At 43.4% G+C, this 21,838-nt stretch overlaps 1 protein-coding gene across 1 annotated transcript in view; it reads right to left on the bottom strand.

Moving 5' to 3' along the window:
* Positions 1-21,838, bottom strand: part of LAPTM4B (lysosomal protein transmembrane 4 beta) — a 61,923-nt gene that overhangs the window by 7,705 nt on the left and 32,380 nt on the right. Inside the window, exons 5-6 of the mRNA XM_055800343.1 lie at positions 20,615-20,713; positions 12,866-12,961 (exon numbers count right to left, since the gene is read on the bottom strand). Of these exons, the coding sequence (XP_055656318.1) occupies positions 12,866-12,961; positions 20,615-20,713 (195 nt within the window). The remainder of the gene's footprint in view (positions 1-12,865; positions 12,962-20,614; positions 20,714-21,838) is intronic.

Here is a 21,838-nt window from a genome sequence, read left to right on the forward strand (position 1 = left end):
TCTTGGATGAAACTTGCATATGACTGCATGAGACAGGGACCACACTGTGGAAATATTTACAAACTAAATATATATTTGCAGAAATTTCAGCCTATGTCTGGAAACGTTTACTCCAATCTCTTCACCACAGATATGTATGCATTACGTACCATTCTTCTGCAGAAGTGACCTTTACATTTCAGACACCCAAATGGTTACCAAGAATTCTTATGGGAGGCCTGTGCAAATACACAGGGAAGACAGGGAGAGGGGGCAAAAGGAGCCTTTTCTTTCCGACAGTTCACATACAAAGTGTCAGTGGGTTCAGGTCTTACCCTCTCTTTACTTAAAAAGGGAGACAGAGTAACCACAAAGCAAACAGTGGCAGGCAGTTGGCAAGAGGATTGCCAGAGTGCTGGACCAGGTGAAAGCGCTGAACCACAGGTATTTCCTCACCCAGGAGCCTCGGTCCAACGTGCAGTGCCTGGCCTGGTGATGGGATGAACACTGCCACTGCATGCTTTCCTTCCCTAATTCAGGATAAAGTTTCTCCTCAGCATAGCACAGGGCTGATGTGTCAGATTCAGGGACAACTGAATTGAAAGATGAGGTTTTAAGCAGCACACGCTCGGTTGCACCGGTCCTCTGCTCTGGGTTCACTCCATCTCAGTGATCCCAGCCTGAGACCAACCACAAGCTTGTACCAATCTGATGCCATTGTGCGGTCTGGAGAGGTTTTAACAGTATGTGATCACATTTACTAATTTCATGTTTACTACCCTGCTCTCCCGTCATTCACCCAGCCAAGAGGAGTAGAATTTCCTCCCACAGCCGCAGTGCTTTGAGGAGCCATTAGCTGCAACCCAAACCACACTCAGCTGCAGTGAAGCAAGCAGAAAGCCTACAGACAGCTCTACAGGGAAGGCTGCTGATGTGACCACCTGTCCAGTTCAAGATAGTCTCAACAGCTCTTGTGTACTGCTGAGTTCTTGACCATGCAAATATTATGAAGATCACCCAGGGAAAACAGAAGACTTCTGCGTGCCTAAACAGCTATAGTTGGCTGATTGCTTCACTTTTTATGCAGGAAAGGCTGAGAATAATTCTCCCTTTGCAATGTTTTCTTGTCACATTTGACAATGTGGTTTTCTTTGGAGAAGTCTGAGATTATAGAGGAAAATGTCACAGCACTAGCAAAACTAGCAGGCTGCAACAAGGCTTTTACCATCCCATACCAGGTTAACTTCAATAAGTAGTTCCCATGCCTTGCCCTGGCACAGCCACCAGTCCCCACAAGGTTTCAAAATTCATCTACTATCCATGCTGTTTCTTCATCCTCTTCAGGCCAGTCCACCCTGCATCTTGCCTCTGCTGCATCCAACTCCAGGCCCCCTACTTCTCCCTGGGCCTCTACATGTAGTGAGGCACTCTCTCTCCTCCCTCTGTTTCTTCCTGGTCTCTCTTCACCCAGGGCTCCTCTTCGTACGGTCCTTGGAGCTATTTAACTAATTAGTAGGAACCAGCCACAGCTGTACATTATCCACATCAGCCAACCCACCGCTGCTGAAGCCAGCCCATAGCTGTATATTATCAAAGTTAATTAACCTGCCTTCATTCCTCTATAATTCCTCTACAGAAAATGTAGAATTAAGATGTATCTTTTGCTTAAAATTTTCAGAAATCCAGATCTTCTTAGCAGAGCTCAGTTTTGGAGACTCAAGGCACCAGTTGAATCCCTATGTATGATAATGAGCACTGGACTAGATCTAAATATCACTGATTTCATTATTAATTTTGTATTTTATTTGAAAGGAAATGAGCCTATTAATGTAGCACGTGTTTTATTCCCTGTGCAACATTTACTGGAAGTTACTAGATATACTGATTTTACTGAGGCAGACTCTTCAAAAGTTTCTAACATTCCTGTACATAGGATGGGAAGAAGTAGCGTTTATCAAGAGTTTCTAAAGAAATGTGGGTTTTTCTACAATGAGTGCCCATGAGTTTTTAAGCCCCAGGCTTTTCAGATGTCTCAGAAATGAGTCACCCAAGGTCTTCTGCTACTTTTAAAAATTCAGTTCATAAACTCCAGGTGTAAACTGCACCTTTGGGTCATCTGATCTGGTCATCTCTGAGGTAACTTCAGAAAAGTAGGTAATATTTGGCCCTGGAGAAGAGTCGATCATGCACACTGAGATTATCAAGGGAGAGAGACTGACTGAAACAGGATGTATTAAAACTAAATCCATCAATTAAAACTAAATTGAGAATTCAGAGTTTTCTCTTTAACCCCTTAACATGAAGATACACTTTATGCTGACTGTATGAAAAGACTTACAGCCTTCAGGAGAAGAGACAGCTTCTTCCTAGCAGTGAAGAAACAGGAATAATAATAATTCTGCGGTGAGAAACAGTCAAGTGTTGCATATAAGATGAGCACTGGAGAAAGAAGTAGGGATTAGCTTTCATCCTGCTGCAGCTAAGCATGTGCATGTAGGGACAGCACTGCTGGATCAGATGAAAGGTCCATCCAGATCATAGCAATTAGTGACAGATGATGAAGACAGACAAGTGCAAGACAACGCAGAAGAAATGAAGAAAGAGCAGTGCAAGCATATATAGTCATGACTTGCCCAGAATATTCTCCAAACTGTTGGAAAGTTGAATGTCAAGGAATTGCTGAATTACTGGTCATATCTTTTAGGAATTTTTCTAGCTTGCATTTGAACCCATGCTGACTTTTGGCACCCACAATGTCCTGTGGTAAGCAGTCCCACAAATACCTCCTTTGGTTTGCTATGAAACCTGCCGCTAGTTATTTCATTGAATGTCCTCCAGTTCTTTTGCTAAGGCAGTGAGCAGTTGCTCCTCCTTTACCTCCTCTGCCACTCATAATTTTTAAGACGTCTATCATTCTCTCTTGTTCTGTCCCTCTGTTATCCCACTAAGCATCCTTGCTTCCCTGCAGTGCAGTCTGCAGTTAATGTCTTCACACTAATAAACCGACTTGACAGTTCTGAGTCCAGGCTGAAGAAAGAGCTCCAAGACCAGGCATGTGGAGAACCATTAGAGTCAGGAGGGAGCTGGGGAGGGTGCTGACCTCCATCTGGATGAAGCTTCCTTCGTGCTCAGGAGAGCAGCAGGCATTTTTACCCACCTGACCTATGTTAGATGTTCTTCCAGATGAGATAAACTGCCCTTTAGAAGTAATTTTTACAAATAACTGCTCATAAATATCTGCTTCAGAGGTGGATGTTTACAATGTAAATGGCTGCTTTGGTCAAATGAGTCCAGTCAAAAGAACTGTTTCTGAGGAAGTCACAGAGCAATGTTTACAAGAAACCTTTCCTATCTTTCTCTTTCTTCTTCCCACAAAAAAACCCCAAACTTTCCCATCTTTCTTTTTCTTCTTCCTCTGTCCCCAGATAAAAAAATCCCTGAGTAAGGGCCAAAACTTTATATGACGTCCAAATCATATTTAATGATATGAAATGAGAAATGTTTTACTTTGGTTTATGCACAGATGCTTTTCTTGAAAAGTTTGTCCAAGTTGTGCTGGTTAATTACTATTTAAGGATTTCATGATATGTTGTCTGTCAAACAAATCCCAAGAAACCTTCCCCTCAACATGGACAGGAAGTATTTTCATGTTTATATGGATGCATTTCCTTTAGAAACCACACTGGAATGATTACAGATGGAGTAACTGGAAGCAGAATAGCTCAGAGATAATTTAGAACCCCATTCAGCGAAGAAGTAGGCCTCAGTGCTGCAAAATCATCTGTGCAAAGTTCAAGTTGGTATGTTTTGTTCTCCTTTGACAAAACTGCTTGTTTATTTCAAGCCACCAGCTTTTTGAGACACTGTGTAAGAAACTTTACACGAGTTTATGGATTTCTGTAATGAAGCAGCACAATGCTTTCAGCAGTCCAGATAGAGGAGTAAATGTATATATTACTAGGACACTGCAATATTTAGGGACAGATTGTGATTACCCTTGCGTGGGAAGAAAATTGGATTCAGGAAGCTATTGTCCTTTTCCATCATGTGCAACCTCATAAACGTCATCCAGAATAATGCTGTGATTACCCTCTCCATTCAAAGGCATGGAGGGATAGTCCACCTCAGGCCATAGAAGCCTTTTCTATGCCTTGGCCAGCCCTCTGCTGCTGCATATCATCATTTTGTATGGTGAGAACATAATTTATTTTTTTCAATTTTTCCTTCATTTTTTTTCAAAATGTGCATTTGCTGGATGAGCACATGTTTCTCAGGGGGTGCCTCCCTGCATGCCATCAGTACTGAAGACTTGCAGTATACTTTGGCTGTGTGTAACAAACAGTTGATGTGTTGTCCTGAGTGCAGAGACTGCAACAGAGCACCAGTCTTTGAATGGAGTTTTTGATTACTAACCCGCATGTCTTTCTAACCTTATCTCCTCTTACAATTACATTGTGTATCCCACTCAAGAGTTAACAAGACAAGAAACTAGGAGTAGCTCACATGGGGCAGCCAAATTGTTTAACAGGACTGGTCATCTCCCAAGAGCGTGGTTATCACAGCCATGCCTGCATTACACATATTGCTGGAAAGGCTTCTGTCTTATCTTCATCTCACCAGATGGACCGTTTTTCTCTATCTAGATGGCTAGGGACATCGGGTGACTAAATGTCAGTCTTTGGGCACCACAACAGAGAGATGGGCCAGTTGTAAAGTCTGGAGGTAGATTTTGAAGTCTCATTATAACATTTAGGAGCAGTGGGATCTGGGGTTTTGAGATGACCAATCTCTAGTTCTGTCTTCCATATGTTTTTTTCACTAATTTTCATTTTTATAGAAACACATTCTTTTGGTATCACTATTAAAAAGTAAGGCATAATATTGCCATATAAAATGCAACTTTTCTTGCACAGTGTATTTAGGCATTTCCTAGTGAATGCTGAAGGGAAGCCTTTGTTTATAACCAAATTACTATAAAACTGTGTTAAAACTACGAAGGACTAGTGTCATGAAAGGCGATGAACTGACAGGGAGGGAAAAGTCTTACGTTTATATGAAAACCCCTTACTGTTAGTAAATCACATCTGTAAAGCACCTGTCAACCAGAAACTCCCACGAACTTTTGCAGTTCTTCTAAATTTGGTACGTGAATGCCCGCTCAGCCTTGTTCTTTCTGAAGCTAAGTGTTTGTCACAGAGTTCATTTAAAGCAGACCTCGCTCTCCTCACTGCTTGTAAGACAGAGGACTAAAACCACAAGTGCTGCACAGTTTGGGACAGACCACAGTGGGCAGTAAAGAGTCCTGAGGGACCCTTGGGAAGAGCGCAGTTGCTCTACGGGAGCTGTTAAAGGGAATTGAAGTCAGACTGAACGTGGTCCAGAAGCTGTTAAGTAACCACAGGGAGCCAGACCTCTCGATTATTGTCACACCCTCAGCAAAAAATCTGCAGCTGGGTGCTCCTCTCTGGTAGGGAGCGGTTTGCTTTCATGCAGTCTCTAAGAGAACAATGCCACCTACTGAACCACCAGCTGCAGCAGCTCCCTCCCACCTATCTGATGCTCTTTCTCCATCTACATAGTTTGTGGTGTTGAGGAAGCTTTGGCAGAGAGGCTGGGGGCTGGAGGGACTGGGATGCGCAAAGAGTTCCTCCTCCACTTGGCAGAGTGCTTGCACTGTGCAAGGGGATGTGATGCACAGACACAGTGCTGGTGCTGAGGGCAGGACGGCTCCTGGGAAGAGCACTCTGCAGAAGGGCAGGCTTCTAGAGTGGGCCGATTGCATGGCTATAACACCACAGCATGGCTAACTGCTGCCAGGACTGCCCCTTGCAGCCTGCTGCATTTCCCCGTTTGAACAATACCTGCCTGAGTCAATCCAGGCCTCCCCCACCCTTCGTTACTCAGTGTAACTATGACTTGAGTCTGACCTGGAAAATTCACACATGGCTCAGTTTAACACCCATATATCCTTGGCAACAGGGATTTAAGTTGTCATCAGCTTTTGCCGCACTGATACGTATCCTTGGAATTATACTGAAGACTTTGACTCATTTTCTGAAGCCCGCAAAACAGCAGCTGTCAAATGGCAATGAATCGACCCTGTTAGAAAAAAAGGGTCTGTAAAGAAACACTGCAAATTTATAAACACTCTGGGTATTCCTACATTGCAACACTCCCAATTAGTGAATCCAAAAAGATATGGAAGATTTAAATTACACATCCCATTTCATGTCTTCTTTTTAATCTAATTATGAATGTTGAGAAAAGTTTTGTCTATTTCTATTACAAAACTCCTATGAATTGTCATGTATTAGAATAATTCCAGTATTTAAGCTGCAAACATAAATACAGGTTTTGTGTTTAAAATAAAAATCTACTGGGGAAAACAGATAAACATGTGTATTTTGATCTTGTACTTTGACTTTTAAGTAAATTCAATGCCTGTAATGACAGTCCCCAAATCGATACCATTAATAGCCTGTTCCAAACAGCACAGCTGGCTTCTGACAGCAGCCACCTAGTAATAGGTGAGACCTATAACAGGAAGTGTGATTAGCAACCAGCACTTAAACAACAGAGCAAACAGGCAGCATGAAGCTCTCCAGACCACAGAGAACACTGGATTTTAGGACAAAATCCTTCCATAAACAAGGAAGCAATGGAAGAAAGAGCTGAGTATAGATGATAAGATGGGAGACTTTAAAAAAAAAAAAAGAATAAAAATATCTTCGCTGAGATTAGAGGACAACTGACAAGAGATGGGACTTCACTGCAGTTAGCATATGAAATGCTGCAGCAGCTGAATAGCTGCTTGCTGGCAGATGCGGACTGTCATGATACTTGTCTTCAACTTGAAGTCAAACGGAAGAGGAGGAAGTGCACATGTTGCACAGGCACAGTAGCAAGACATGAATGTTGGCATCCACATGGAGCCTGAGCCCTTTCAAGAGTCTTTGATTAAAGACATTGCTTTGGGAATGTTTATAAGCACAATTCTGCAGAAAAACAGATCCAGCATTTAAAGCATATTCCCAGGTCTCACGTAGACTATTGCCTGTGGTTACTAACTAATCACCCCCTTTACTTCAAGCAATGGGTAGTTCTGCTTATACTCTTTTTTTTTCCCTTGCCCCTGCTTCTTCTTCTTCTCTGCCTACTGTTTTACCTGCTTTCCCTCTTGCAGGTTTTATCAGTTTCCACTAGGGAAGGCCAGAGCTTCTCTGTCTGGACTGAGCTGGAGGCTCTGAGAAGGGCTCAGAGAGTGAGTCATGCCAGAGGTACTCATTTGTGGTCTTTGCTCACTTTAAAGTATGTTCATGGTTACTACTCACTGGAAAAAGACGTCTCTGATCTAGTGGCCCAGTAATAACATTATGCACACAAACTCCACACAAGCCCAGCTACCTGACAAACGTTGCCAAGTCTGTAGGATTTTTATGCCACACTATGGAAAATACCTTTAAAGCAGGATTTTTCTCCAAGTTGTCTTCTACTCTGACATGTACCATCCCCAGACTGGCGCAGTAGTAGGAAATCACAGGTCCCAAAGCAGCTATCAGAAAGAAGAGCTATTGCGCACGGTTTGCCTGCCTCTGGGCTCCATCTCACGCTTCAGTCTGTCTAAACGGCATGAGTCTAAGGGTCCTTCGCGCTGTCCTTAGCCAAACTAATCACCTGGCACGCATGAAGAATAACACAATAACACAAAGAATGGCTCTTCTAACCTTACCAAAGAACATTCTTCCTCTGCTCAGAGGAATCACCCAGCAGGACTGAAAGAACTAACTCTGCACTTCTCAAACAGGTGTGCTATTGCTTTGAGAAAGGGAGAGCAAACAAAAGTGTTGACAGATTAGTTACAGGCTTAGTTGCTGTCATGTCCACAGAAGGAATGCATCTGCATTGAAAAAACAAGTAACTTATTAACCACTGTGGATAAATCTATGTCAGATAGCATCTATTGGGGTGATTTGATAAAGTTTGTAAGGATCTAAATCCCACTTTGAAGAGAGATTTACGGCTTTACATTTTATCCCCACTGGCAGCATGACCGGAGATGAAACTTGCATTGATTGGCTTCAGTGAGAGTTAAAAATAAACAGAATGAAATCCCCTGGCTGTCCAAGAGCACAAAGGGGTTGTTCCTGCTCTGCAGAACAAAATGTCTAACTCTGGGTTATCTTCTGCACTCGTACATTGGCAATTTTTCCAAACTGGATGAACAGTTCTATGGTACTGCTGTCACAGCTTAAATTACTGTAGAAAATGAATCTTCATCCATGGTGTGCTTGAGCAGTTGGCAGGAAAAAGCAGCCCCAGATTGGAAAAGTGGAAAAAATAATCTTCAGGTTATTATGGTTCACTATGGGGGAGCCACCTTACTGCCATGTCAAAACGTCCTACAGACACCTCCAGAAACCGAGGGGAAGAAGTACTGGGAAAAAACTTAGAGGAGGGAGATGATACCATATCCCCAAGAGACACTGCTGTGGCTAAGGTACGGAGCTGGGTCCCCAGATCCTGGCATTATCAGCCCCTGGGGCATGAGGGTCACATCTTCCCACCAGCTGGGGTCCAGGGCATTCCCCTGCCCAGTGCCAGCTGGTACCCCCACCCCTTAATGCAGTCTGTTCATGGAGCCAAACTGGGAATGTTCATGTGGTGTCTCCCTTTGACCAAAGGCCACAGAAGGAGGACCTCTTGTCTAACAGGGGCAGCAGGAATACAGGAATATCCCGTTCACAGCCTGCAGTGGGGAGGATGCCCGTTTGTTCCAGATGGCACACTTGCAAAGAGGATGGCTTAAACCACTTACACTGAGTGACAAAAATCAGATTATCTGGCAGCTGATCAGCTGATAACTGTAGCTATTAGGTTAGTTAGAGTTCATATCTATGAGCATTATTTCTAAGAACCAGTTTGATCAGGGGGAACTAACTGGAAATTTCTGCGCTGGAAATTCCTCCTCCCTGCCCCAGGATCAGTCCACACTTGAGTTGTTTTCACGGCTTTTAGTGGTATGAAAATCAGACAGTTAGTAGGAAGGCAGAGAGACAGCTGAATATTTTTTAAAATGAAGCATTACTGAATTGGGGGCTGGCAGCAGAAAGGGGTCTGTAGAGAGGATCTCATGAGGAGCATGAAAGAAGGTACAACAGACGCAGGAGAGCGCCAGTGACTGGTGCTGGCAGACCAGTTCTGCACAAGGACAGAAAACATGAAAGCTCAACTCTTGCAAGGACATTATCAGTAGATTTCTACCATGCGACCAGCCAAGAAGAGGGATGAATACTGCTGTTGAGACCTGAACACTCTCAACATGAATTTACGGAGTCATGGTGGACTTGCTTTAGATATAAATGGGGGAAACTAGTTGTGAGACCCACCAAGGACTTCTTGAATGCAGAAAGACAAGCGACAAGGAACGCAGAACAAGAAGCAGGCTCACACAGCTGTGCTTAATGAGTTATCCATTCTCCTAATCGAATCTGGATGTGAAGTGTAAGTGTGCTCACATACCTTACCATTAAGAAATGCAGTAAAACAAAAGATAATCTGGTTATTATTTTCAGAACAACTTCCTGGACTGAAGAACCAATTATATACAATCACAGCTCCTTACTCTTTTGAACTAAACCCTAGCACCCTATATTAGAGAAGTTTCCTTCTTTCCTAAGAGAGACACCTGTAATCCAAACCTCTCGGAAGGGTTCACAGCTGCTGCAGCCAGCAGGTAACTGTGGACCCTTCCTATCTCTTATGCCACAGCATCCCCTCTAGTAAGGATTCGATTGTTCTTGAGAAAAGCTCAGTCACTAATGTCTTTCCATTTAAATTCAAACACTTAAGACATATTTGCCAAGGATTCTGAGCAGGTAAAACAGGCAACTCCTAGTTCAAAGGTTAGAAGAAGGAAAATAATGATCTTTATGAAGGTGTAAGTAAACTTCTATTTACTTGGCAATGAAAGATCCAGGAATGTGATTTTGCCAAGATGGTAATAGATCAGAGATATGAATAACTAGTGCAGCTGACATGCCCTCTCTTACAACAGACATAGGTCTCCCTTCAAAAAATGGCACACAACAATCAAGTAACCATAACACAAATGCAATTTTTATGGCTATTTAATTGTCTGTAATTTGAATTATTAGAGGACAGGGGTTTACCCATTCCTTTTATGTTTTCAGTACAAATTCTGCAGGCATACAGAATTTTGAATTCAAGGCTGAATTTGTTGATGATTTGTTATTGAAGGCAGAGATTTCTTTTTTTCCCTGGTGTGAAGGAGCCCTGCTGAAAGAAGTTTCTTGGCATCAATAAAAATGAAAAAAACATCATTTAAGTAGAAAAGTACACTTGAGTGTTGGGGGTGTATTATACAACTCGACAGACAGCAGTGATCTATCACAGGATTTCAAAATTTCATGAGGTTTCTTCAAGAGTCCTAAACTCTCAAAGGCCCTCAGCACTCAGCTTCCAAAGCCCTGTTCTTCCACACTTCATTTTGAATCCATTTTTATCCTGTTGTGTTGAGCTTACTTTTTTACAGTCCCGTGAAGAGGGGTTTTTGCGAATGTCTCTCAAGGTAGACATAGAAAAAAATATCTTTTTGAGCCTGTGATTTGGGGGGAGTGAAGGGAGAGAAGAACAATATTCTGATTCACAGTGGAGATTGATGAGGATTTAACCCTACAAACTGTTGTTCCTTGCTGAAGCTCAGCAATGAGCAGAAGAAAGAAAGAGGCTGCTCAGGAGCACATCAGCTCCTCCATCACACTGCAGAGCGCACTGCACTGGTGAGTGTCCATGGGGCTTGTCAGGGAAGGATGTGCAAGAGATGGAGACAGACCGGGTCACCTAGAGATGAAGGAGCTCCTCCTGACTGGATAGGAGCAGTCAGGCATGGGTTTGAATGAAGCTTGCCTCCACTCCAAATAAACAGTTCAAACCCCAGGCTGTTCGTGACTCTCCTCCTGCCTCTCTGGCTGGGCCTGAGAAACTCTTCCTCAGCAGCATTGCTCCTGAGACTTCCTGTATACTCCTGAACAAGAATTTTTGGGTGAATTTTTTTGATAGCTGACAAATTCCCAAACAGCTCTTTCTATAGAACCTGATCTAGCATCATCTCATTGAACCTACTTAGAAAGAATGAACAAAAATTGCATCATATCTGAAAGCAAGAGATTCTGACCATATTCAGATTAAGAAGGTGCATGTATTAAGGAAAGGAGTCCAGTGGTCCAGGACACTAGTTAGGAATGCATAGCCTTTCTCAAAACCTGCCTCTGCCATAGCTGTTTTGTTAAATCAAGATAAGCAATGTGAAATTAAAACTCTCAGTGCAAGAATATGTCATCTGTGAACAGGATAACAGGGCTTCCTTGCCTTACAGAAACACAAGTGCTTTAACGATGAGGAGCCAGCTCAGAGCACTTTGACAATTACTAAATACAAAAGTACCGAGGGAGTTTTGGTAACCAGACATCTCTGAAAACCAGCCATTTGCTTTGTAAAGGCAGCAGTGAAGCAGGTGGTTTTAATGTTGTTTTTAAAAAGCCTAGCTAAATTTAGTTTCCAGATAACCCAGCTGATGGTCTCCCACCACCAACCCTGCCAGTTCTGTGGGTTGCAGTTAGCAATGTTTGAAGATGAGTTACAACTGCCCACAGGCTGAACAAAAGAGCTATCAAAACTATTTTACATAAAACTCCTGGTTTTACTCAAAGTAGATTCCAGTAAAGAAAGTAGTAACAAACCCATATTTTCATACTTAAACATCCTGGTTGCCAGCTCTGATCATAGTCCATAAAACTTCTTAGGCTTTTCTTAAAGCTCCAGGTATCGAAGACAAATAACTGTGCAAGAGTTACAGCTTTCATGTAATAGTAGTAAGTTTTCTAAGCCTTTGCAGCTGCACGGGAATCACTCATTCCAAATGTTTCAAGTTGGTGGTCTAATACCTCAGCCTGTGGAGACCACCCACTGCTAGGAAAACCTGAGGAAGGCAATCCTGAGCATTCTACCTAGATGATCCAAAGGACCAAGTTCACGCTGCTCCCATTCTGTTATGTAAATGACGTAAAGACCCTCATTGCATAAGGCAGTGGAGTCACCCCAGGGACCACTTTGGCACAGCGCCCTCAGTGTGTGGCCTGGGTGGAACCCAGCAGCTCCACAGGGATGCCGCGGCAAACAGCACTGGCTCTTTCCAGGGACTCTTTCTTCTTGAATTCCTTCAGCGCCTTCTGCAACAAGCAAGACATTGCTTAGCGGTTGTGCCCTGCACATAAACATGTCAGCACTAAACTGCTATAAAGTGAACTGACACCTTCTGTTCTTTTAGGTTAAAACCTGTTTATTCATTTCTTTCATGTTGATCTTTGTTTCATACTGTCTCCTTACTATACAAAACCCATCGTGCGCTGGGAGATGAATCACTGAACTTTTGTTGCCTTTTAGCTCCTCTCTGTGAGTGTGTAAATCACTACACCAGATGTTGAGTGTCCTAAATCAGTTTCTACAACTAAATCCACATTTCACAGTAGGTGTAGACCATAGCAGCCCTGGGTCCTAATCAGTCCCCCACTGTCCAGATCATCACAGAGCTCAAGAGTTCAGAAATGGGGGTCATTCCTGGGGCTACAAGAAAAGCTGTAGTTCATGCTTAACACAGATTATAGGCATAAAATAAAACTGTATTTTAGCAATAGATGTGACTTGCAACCATAGCGCACTAGTCTGTTGAATCTCAAGCCTAAACATAAGCAACAGATGAGGACTCTCAAAGGAATTAGGATAGTTAACTAAGGAGTCAGAAATTGATATAAAATAAAGCTATTAAATATGTAATATTAGACAAGTGCTTGTGATGTATCATCCTTACCGCAGTGTCATTGGTGGTGATGTACACCAACACATCCGAGTTGTTTCTGCTGTTAATGTATCGGTAACAATTCCACACGCAGCTTATCAAGTAACCCTGCAAAGAAAAGGAATTTATTATTCGGTGCAGAAAATAAACCACATACATTTTTCTGTTACAGCATTTCTATTCTTATATAAATAAGAATATGAGCTTGATAGAAGGTAGGGGGGTGAGGTGACTTTACAATCACTTTGCTGGTTGCAGTGACTGCAAGTATGTGTAGGGGATCTGTGAGTCATCAAACACTGTTCCTCATACCGATAGAGCTGGGGTTGAGTCTTGAGAAGAGAAGGCTCTGGGGACACCTCACTGTGGCCTTTCAATATATAAAGGGGGCTTATAAGAAAGGTGGAGAGACTTTTTGCCAAGGCCTGTAGCAATAGGACAAGGGGCAATGGTTTTAAACTGAAAGGGGTCAGAGTTAGATTGGACATAAGGAAGAAACTTTTTATGATGAGGGCGGTGAGCCCCTGGCAGGGGTTGCCCAGAGCAGCTGTGGATGCCCCATCCCTGGAAGTGCTCCAGGCCAGGCTGGATGGGGCTTTGGGCAGCCTGGTCTGGTGGAAGGTGTCCCTGCCTATGGCAGGGGGTTGAACTAGATGGTGTTTGAAGGTCCCTTCCAATCCAGACCTTCTGTGTTTATATGGTTCTGTGATTACGGATACTTGCGTTGCACTACAAGCTGCTCCTTCTTGGCAGAGATACTGTAATTTAGACCAATCGGAATGAAGTTTAATGTTCCAGATATTTAATATTACAGCATACTTAATGTAGACTAACTGTTTTGAAAAGAAACAGTTTCTTTGTGCCTGAGTATAGCTAAAGTAGTATGATTTTGTGTATATAACCTCCATTTTACTTAAATGAGCAGGTCACATATGCTGGCTTACTTTCTTACACCTCTCTAGAAATACAGAGAGATATGAGTTCAGTCAGACACCTCATTACTGTGCATGGGACACTGCATACCAGCAGGGGTGAGTTTTACAACATAAAATGAAAGTACAAGTTAGACTGTGAACAAAAAGAGAAGGTACTGCAGATGCAGAATGTCTCAGAGACAGCAGCAAAAAAATAAACAGAACCAGTTTTGGATTCCTCCATGGTAAAGATGTTTAAATATTGTCAACTAGGGGTTAGCAGTATTAGAAAGTGGAAGCAAACCCCAGTAAAAAGAGCACAAGCATGCTGGGGACTGAAGAATTGTCAAGCAAATTACAGGAAACCCTGGCCAATTACTATGGGATGATCCTATATATCATCTGCATTGTTTCAATACTCTGTTTCACTTAATTTGACATTAAATCAATGTATTCCATATGACAGGAATGGTCTGGGGTCTTCCTGTTCTTGCCTGACTAGAGAAAATAGCCAGTGTAAAAGTTTTTATTATCTGAAATTATTTCTGACCTTTTTACTGTTATTACAAATACTTCTTCTTTTTTTTTTCTTTTTTTTTTTTCCAGTATAAAGCAAAAAATCTGTTATTGCAGCAATAATCCCACCACAGGATTATAAACTTCACTGGTTTTGTTCTTGGAGCTCACTTGGCTCTGGGTAGGGCTGCTGCCTGGCAAACAACCAGTTGTCACCTTTTTTTTGTTTTTTTTTTAAACTGGTTGGGTGAAGTGCTGACATCCATTATCTCCTTCACCAGCAGAAGAGATTCCAGTCTGGCCAGCAGAGATGAGCAAAGAAAGTAACTGAAAGGAAGACAAGAGGCAGTAACATGTGGAGGAGCAGGAGTCAGATCCTCAGCATGCCAGGGACAAGGCTGGCAGGACTAAAGAGTTCCCTTTGGAGCTTTCTCCTTCCCATGTAGTCACACATGACACTGATGTGGAGAACATGTTTTGATAGTGTCTAACTAATATTTTTACTTTGTAGGTTCTACATAGCAGTTTTTTCACAAACCTAGTGCGTGCAATTTAAAGTTCCAGCACTGATTGGATTTGCATGTGTGTCTCACTCTGAGTGAGTCATATTTTTGTGACTCACTTGCACTGATGACCTTCCAAAAGCCTCTTATCCTTTTGAGCTGCCCTGTGCTTCCACCCTCTCCAGAGCTGTCACACATGAGCTGTGTTTTTCAGGCTGCCACATGACTCACTGATGGCTCGCTTGCAGATCAGGAAGAGGTTTTTCCACCAGGGCCAAGCTGGCTGAAATTCAGTAGGTTTGCTTCCTCTTCTTTACAGCATCTTACAGACCCTGGATGACTTGGAGATGTTGCAGACTTTAACAATACTTTTGACCATCAAACAGGGAGAGCAAAAGGCTTCTGAAGTGAGCTGAGTCCCAAGGGAAGGTTAGACTGGCTCTATAGCCCAAGCTGTGGGCTATGTAAACCTGCCCCAGGCTACTGAAACAAGCGGAGTAAAGGCATGTACATGGAGAACTGCAACTTTTCCAGAACTAAAAAAAATGCCATTGTTAATTATAAATCGTAATAAGTAGTTCAATAACTTTCAATGCTCAGATACTATGTGCTGAGAAAGGCAGAAGAGCTAGTACAGAACAGGGAGTGAATACAGCACACTTCTGTGGGGACACAGCCCTTCTTTGTAAGAAACCTTTTACATGAAGCTACCTGTTTGCAAACTAATTTCTATACTACCTCTCCCAGAATCCAAACTGAGGGAAGCCCCACTTCAGATAATACAGTCTTATCTGGGAGAAGCTAGCAAGAGATTTATTTCTGAATGCTTCTATTCCACCACACGTGGTGAATAAAAACACATTAAACCCCACAATGAACCCCTCCAGCTCTTCCAGCTCTGAGCCATAGCTCTGACCAGCCCTGCTCCTGCATGCAGGGGCTGTCTCCCAGTGGGTGAGGTCTGCTCCAGCCCTTGATATAAAGAGGTCATCAGCCAGCACACATCAAGTAATTGGCCCCAAGACACTGACCCACATATGGCTGAGAGCGGTGGCAGCTCCGAGCACGTCCTGCTCCAAGTGCTTTGGACATGTGCTGCTGGCCTGCAAATTGTGAGTCATGGAAACTTGTTTTCCTCAGCCTGTAACTTCTTTAAACTTGTTCCTAATCATTGTTTTCTACTGACGCTGCTACGCTGTTAAACAGGATTGCTGATTCGGTTACCGTGTTTTTTTCCTGAAAAACTTGGCTGAGGCTTCAAATACCGCTTTAAAATGTGGGGCTGGACATACGGTATATAAATATATTGATTTTTCTCTCAGGACATGAACGCTCACATTTGGAATAGGTCCTGCACAAAAGGCATGAGGTGGCTTCAGCCTAGTGCCCCCTCCGCGGCACTCCTGCACAGCGCAGCACAGCCTGCTGGCAGACCCCCTTGGGGGGGCAGCACCAAGCAGCCCCCACGTGAAAGGACGGGTGCGCAAGAAGGGCTGAGTGTGGAAACAGGCACTGTGCCTGCTTCTAGCAGCTTTCAGCCTTCCCCTTTGAATGGTGGGAAATTACTTCAGCCCCTAAGGAACTGAAACCCACAAAACTCTGCAGCCCTGCCTCTCGCTGCTGTTACTGCACGTGCGCTTGTTAAGCGGCATAACGGCAGCAGCGCGCCGCATGACTCCTGCTCATCAGGCACGTGCCCAACCAGCGGTCTGACCAGCATCTTTGTGGAAATTAGAGGCTGTTGTACCCTGTTGTTTCTTGTAACACAGCATGGAAAAGTCTGTGCCGATCTGGGTCACAGCAGCCCTCTGGGCAGCTCCCTCTCTGGCAGCAAGTGCAGGGTGAATGCCGCAGAGCCACCTCGGGTTAGGAGCTGTCTGCACCGAGTCCTGTTTTACTCTCCAGCTGCTTTGAATTTTCTATTTACAGAGCTGGGTTGGTCTTCAGTAACTGTTGAAAATCAGATAAAGATTTCTACACACACTGGAATTTATATGAAGATTTCAGGGGGATGCTAATGGCAGACAAGTTGGCCACATGTATTTCATATGTTGGTGCCACAGATGTGTGGATGAAATCTGCAGTTAAATCAATCTCAGCACACTAGAAAGTGTATCTTTTGAGTATTTTATAGTCAAAGAGGCTGTACAAGAACTATTGCTTATAATTGCAGAGAAATGCTGTGATTGAAAAGAATTAATGATGTCAAACCAAACCACTGGCTGGCATCACTTTAAATGGGGCCAGGACATCATCTGTTGGCTCCCAGGCACACAGACTGGGGTATGCAATTTAAAGCAAATGACCCCTGCTTTAGAGATGCTTGTCCCATAGGTAACCTGCCACCAGAAAGCCCAGTGCTGGAACCTGTCTCAGGCTCTTGTGGAATAGGTGTCAACCTCATGGCTCTGTGTTGGCCTTTCCTGGGACTGAGGATCAGAGCTTGGCTGCTGGGTCTGTGTTCATGGCCCTGACTGTGGCTCCATTGCCCCTGTAGGAAGGCAGCAGACACTGGGGTGATGCACTGCAGATCAGCGTTGCCCCTTGCCAGGAGGCATCCCCCTGGGCTGAGACATGAAATCTCTCGGGGTGAGCACAGAACTTCATTCTGCACCACCCTTCCCACCTGCTGAGGACACCAGAACCTGCAGAATGGTCTCATCTCCAGGCTGGACACCTTGTACACGCAGGTTATAGGCATATTATGGAGGCCAGGGTTAATACCCAATTTGCTGAAGAGCAGCCTGTCTCACTGAACTGAAATACCTTTTGGCTGCCCCCCTGGCAAGTACCTCTTCCTACCTCCTTTCCAGAAAAAGAAAGGCCAAAAAAGAAGAGAAGGAGAAGCTGTTCTCTGCTGCTGCAGAGTGTTTGGAGCAAACTGGGGGAAAGGTTTATTCTGGTTGTGTTTGTGCTCACCTGAGCCTCGCTCACCTGAGCCTGGGGGACTTTGCCCAAGGTGGGGAGGGGGAGGCTGAAGCCTCAGCAGCTGGGGCTGGCCAGAGGAAACTGAGGCCCCACTCCCCAAACCAGCTGCAGAGGACAGTGTGACTCAAAAGACACTGTGTTGGCTACATGCCATTTGAAGTGCTGTGTACAAGTACAGAAATACATTTGTGCTGCTGGATGTCCTTCCTCAGCTAGATAGCAAACACCTATGTTTCATGGTATGTAACTCCGGTTCAGTTTCCAGACAAACACAGTAAATGGAATAACACATTTTGGTCTACTCTGAAAAAAATTCTGAGTGAAACCACCTGAAATATCCATTAGCTGCTTCAGATCCAAGTAAATCCTAAGGACTAAAAAGACAAGTGCTTGTGTGTGGTTAGCTGGCTCGCTTTCTTCCAGCCGTCTCTTGCTCCCCTTCCCTTTTCAAAATCCCGCGACTGCAAAGCACAAAACCACAATATAATACCACTATATCTTGATTTCTGCTCAGTAATGTTTTCCTTTGCATGTAGCTTCACCCAAACCAAAACTGTCATGATGCCAAATGCTTCTGAGGAATTGTGATTCTGTTTCGTATTTCCCACCAGCTGAATGCACCTTTTCCTAATGTAGCTTTTCCTAGGTTACAATGTTTTGTTTTCTCTCCCTATTTCTAGTCAAACTCTAGAGGGAGAGGGAACTCAGGCATATTTTTATGCACAGTACCTTTTCAGTTTCAGTATATAAACGTGGTACCATCTGTTAAGTCTATCAGTGATAAAGTGAGATGCATCTGATAGTGTCCAGCTTTCTTTTCACGGAGCAGATTCCATAAATCTGCATAGCAGCTCTTCTGGAAACACAAGAAATGCGAATGAAAATGCTAACTGGAATTTAGCATGTGTTTCTGTGTGAGTCATTTTTTGTGACTCATTTGCACGTTAATATGTTGCTAGAACGAGCATTATGTGAGCCACATATACTCTTGGAAAAAAAATGTGTTAGCCACTTTGAACCAAAATGGATCTTTTGCATTATTAATTTCATAGGTTTCTTTTTTCTGTAATAAGTATTTTTGTCATTCCACTTTCAGTTGCATTTTTTTCATAAGCTTGAGACTTCCTTGCCATACTCAGTCAATGAAATAACAGACCCATCTGGGGTAAAAATGAGATAATGGTTGCATCTGAGAAATACAGAGAGCGCATCCCTTGTGGTACTTGTCAGACCTATTTATTACGTTCATACATATTTCTTAAAGGTGCAAACAAAATCAACTGTACAGCTGTGAACATATAAAGCCAGAAGGCTAAGCTGTATTTCTAAATCACAGAAGAAAAGTGACTATGACTTCCAACAGCACCTTAAAATACCCTATCTGTTTTTTTTCAATTTTGAAGTAGCTTCAATAGTCTAATCCCCTCTTTTGTCACAATAAGTTTCCCTGTTCATGTTATCAAATGTGTTGCCTGGAAGCAACACCCCTGGTGTCACTGTGGCTTGTTGGGACTTCTCTAATCTAATGTAGAGAAAAAGCAAGAACTATTCTGAAATAAAACCCAACAAAAGAAATACAAGAATGGCAGCACTGCACTGTATGAAACTTGCAGAAGGGTGCAAGAAGGGGGCAAACACACCAGCATACTTTCCAAGAGGTCCAAGGCTCAGGAGACTAGTTGAGCCACAGATGGTTGTTTTTCATTCATTGATTTGTTTGATCTTATCCTGAGCTCCTTTTGGACTTCTGCTCCACACAGCAGTGGGGGCCTGACCTCTCTGGACCACAGACCTGGATGTGGTGGTTCCCACGAGCCTGTCCAGCTGTGCTGGGTGATGCTACATCTCACCTTCCTCTGGTACTGCCAACTCCAGCCCCCTTACCTGCGAGGTTGGTGTAACAGCAAATAAATCATCAGTCCCTGTGCCCTTTTGCTGCCTGCTGTGACAGTCCTTTATGTTGCCCCTCCCAAGAGGGATCGTTGGGATCTATTTACCTGCTCTAAAACATCCTTTTTGAGATAGGGCACCAGAAGTGAATGCTTTTCCAGAGGTAGGAGGCATCAAAAAAGGCAAAGAAATATTTAGATTTCTGGCTTTCCTATTCCTTTCTTAATACTCTTAGCATTTGATTTATTTGTTTGACCAGAACTGAGCAGTAAGATAGTATTTCCACAGGTGTATCTATTACAGCTACAAGATCCTTTTTTCAGGTGGTCATGTTGAGTTCAGAGCCCACTGCCGTGTCTGTGAAACAAGATTGTGCTGCTTCTGTGCCCAGTGCTTGGAATTTATCACCACTGAGTTTCTCTGCCATTTCATCACTCAGTACCATGACATCCTTCTGCAAAGCTTTCTTGGCTGATTGTTTTCCCTATTTTGAAAGATGTTGCAAAACCCCCGTTGTTGTTAGATTTCCTTCCTCTTCCCAGACCTTTTATGAATGTACCAAACAGCATGGGTGTCACTGTTGTAAAGACTGATAAATTGTCCTTACTTTCTATTTCCTAGCTACAGTCTGTGAGATGACCTTTTCTCTTGTCCCCACACATCTCAGGGTGGTTTTTAAAGCCTTTGATGAGAGACTGCCAAACACCTTTTGAGAAACCAAGAAGTCTGTATCAACAGGCTCTCCTTTGCCCACTGGATGACCCACTCCAAAGGATTTATGCCTCATGAGTTCCCCTACAAGCACCATGCTTCCCCATTGTGCCCTACATGTTTGTGTGTTTGTCTGTGAGATTTTGCACTTTTTTTCCATAATGTCTATCACTTTGCTCTGTATAACTGCCAGGCTGCCTGGTCTGTGGTTACCTAGATCTGTTCTAAAACCAGGCCTCCCAGCAAGGGACATTCCACCCATGACCAGGAGTAGACTTTATGCACAGTAATGCTCTTACCTTAAAAGCCAAAATGATACTTATGAAAAGGAGGATAATCACAACCAGACAGGTAGGGTTCACGGACATAATCTCTTCCTTGTAGGGAAAATTCGTGGGCTGCATAAGCAAAAATAAGCAAAACACCATATGTTAATCCCACAAGTCATTTAAGAGCCATTCAATTAGTGCACTCTATAATTAACAGCTTACAAAACTTTCTGTGATCTGCTAAACCAGGAGCTCTCTGCACCAACAACCAGTTTCAGTAAGTGTGGCTGGAAGAGGCACTGTGAAGACTCAGCTGCCAAACATTCCCCGGAGGGCTGAGGGATTTGCTTTTTGCTTTGTATGTAGTATGGGCTGTCTTTTCTTCTGTGCACATTGGGCTTCTACCTCCCACAAACCAGCAAAGGACATCTCTCTGGCATCTTTGCAGCAGGAAACCTGCCATCCTGAGCAATGGCAGGCAAGTCCTTTACTTATTAAGTAATCATTACGCTGGCACTGGTTGCCAAAGACCAGTGGCAGCTCCTTCCAGAAAGTCAAAGCAGGAAAAGCTGGACAGCATGATCCTTTCACCAAAATATTTGATCAAAAAACATTGGGTCTATTCTGCTCCATCTTATTTGGACTACTACTCCAGAAGCACTTGCTAGTGCTGCTGTCTGAGCGCGTGCCCCATGGAGGCATGGGTCCTACAGAGAGGCAATGCCATGATTTCAAACTGAAATGTGCTCCAGGTCCTTCTGTTATCTCAGACATGAAATAGAGGTGACAAAATCAATCTTCCTACTTAGCATAGGCTCCAGTGATTTACAGCTGTGAGGCACTTTAGGATCAGTGACTGAAAAACAACCTCTAAAAATGTTTTACTGTATTTGTTATCGCTTAAAGAAAACACACCCTTTAAAATTAACATTCCAAATCGTTTTGCAGTATTGCAAGGCACAAGTTCCTGTTTCAGTTAGAATAAAACGCTGTTCACAGACAGAGCTGTTCTCCACAAAAGGCAGCTCTTCTGCAACAGCAGCTCATTATAACTGAATGCATTAGCTCCTTCCACACACAACTTCCTTTTCCCTTACAGGTCTAATTACTTAACCAGGCCAGCTCTGCATCCTTGTCAGGACAATTTAGACCAAGCTATAGCTGTATTCTTGGTGATGATGGTGTAAATCCAGAGTAACTCCTTAATACCCTTTATATCAGCACTCGACCCAGTGCATCAGGAAATTAGCTTTT

The sequence above is a fragment of the Falco peregrinus genome, chromosome 3 (assembly GCF_023634155.1).
Source record: "Falco peregrinus isolate bFalPer1 chromosome 3, bFalPer1.pri, whole genome shotgun sequence".
In the NCBI taxonomy this organism is placed as follows: Eukaryota; Metazoa; Chordata; class Aves; order Falconiformes; family Falconidae; genus Falco; species Falco peregrinus.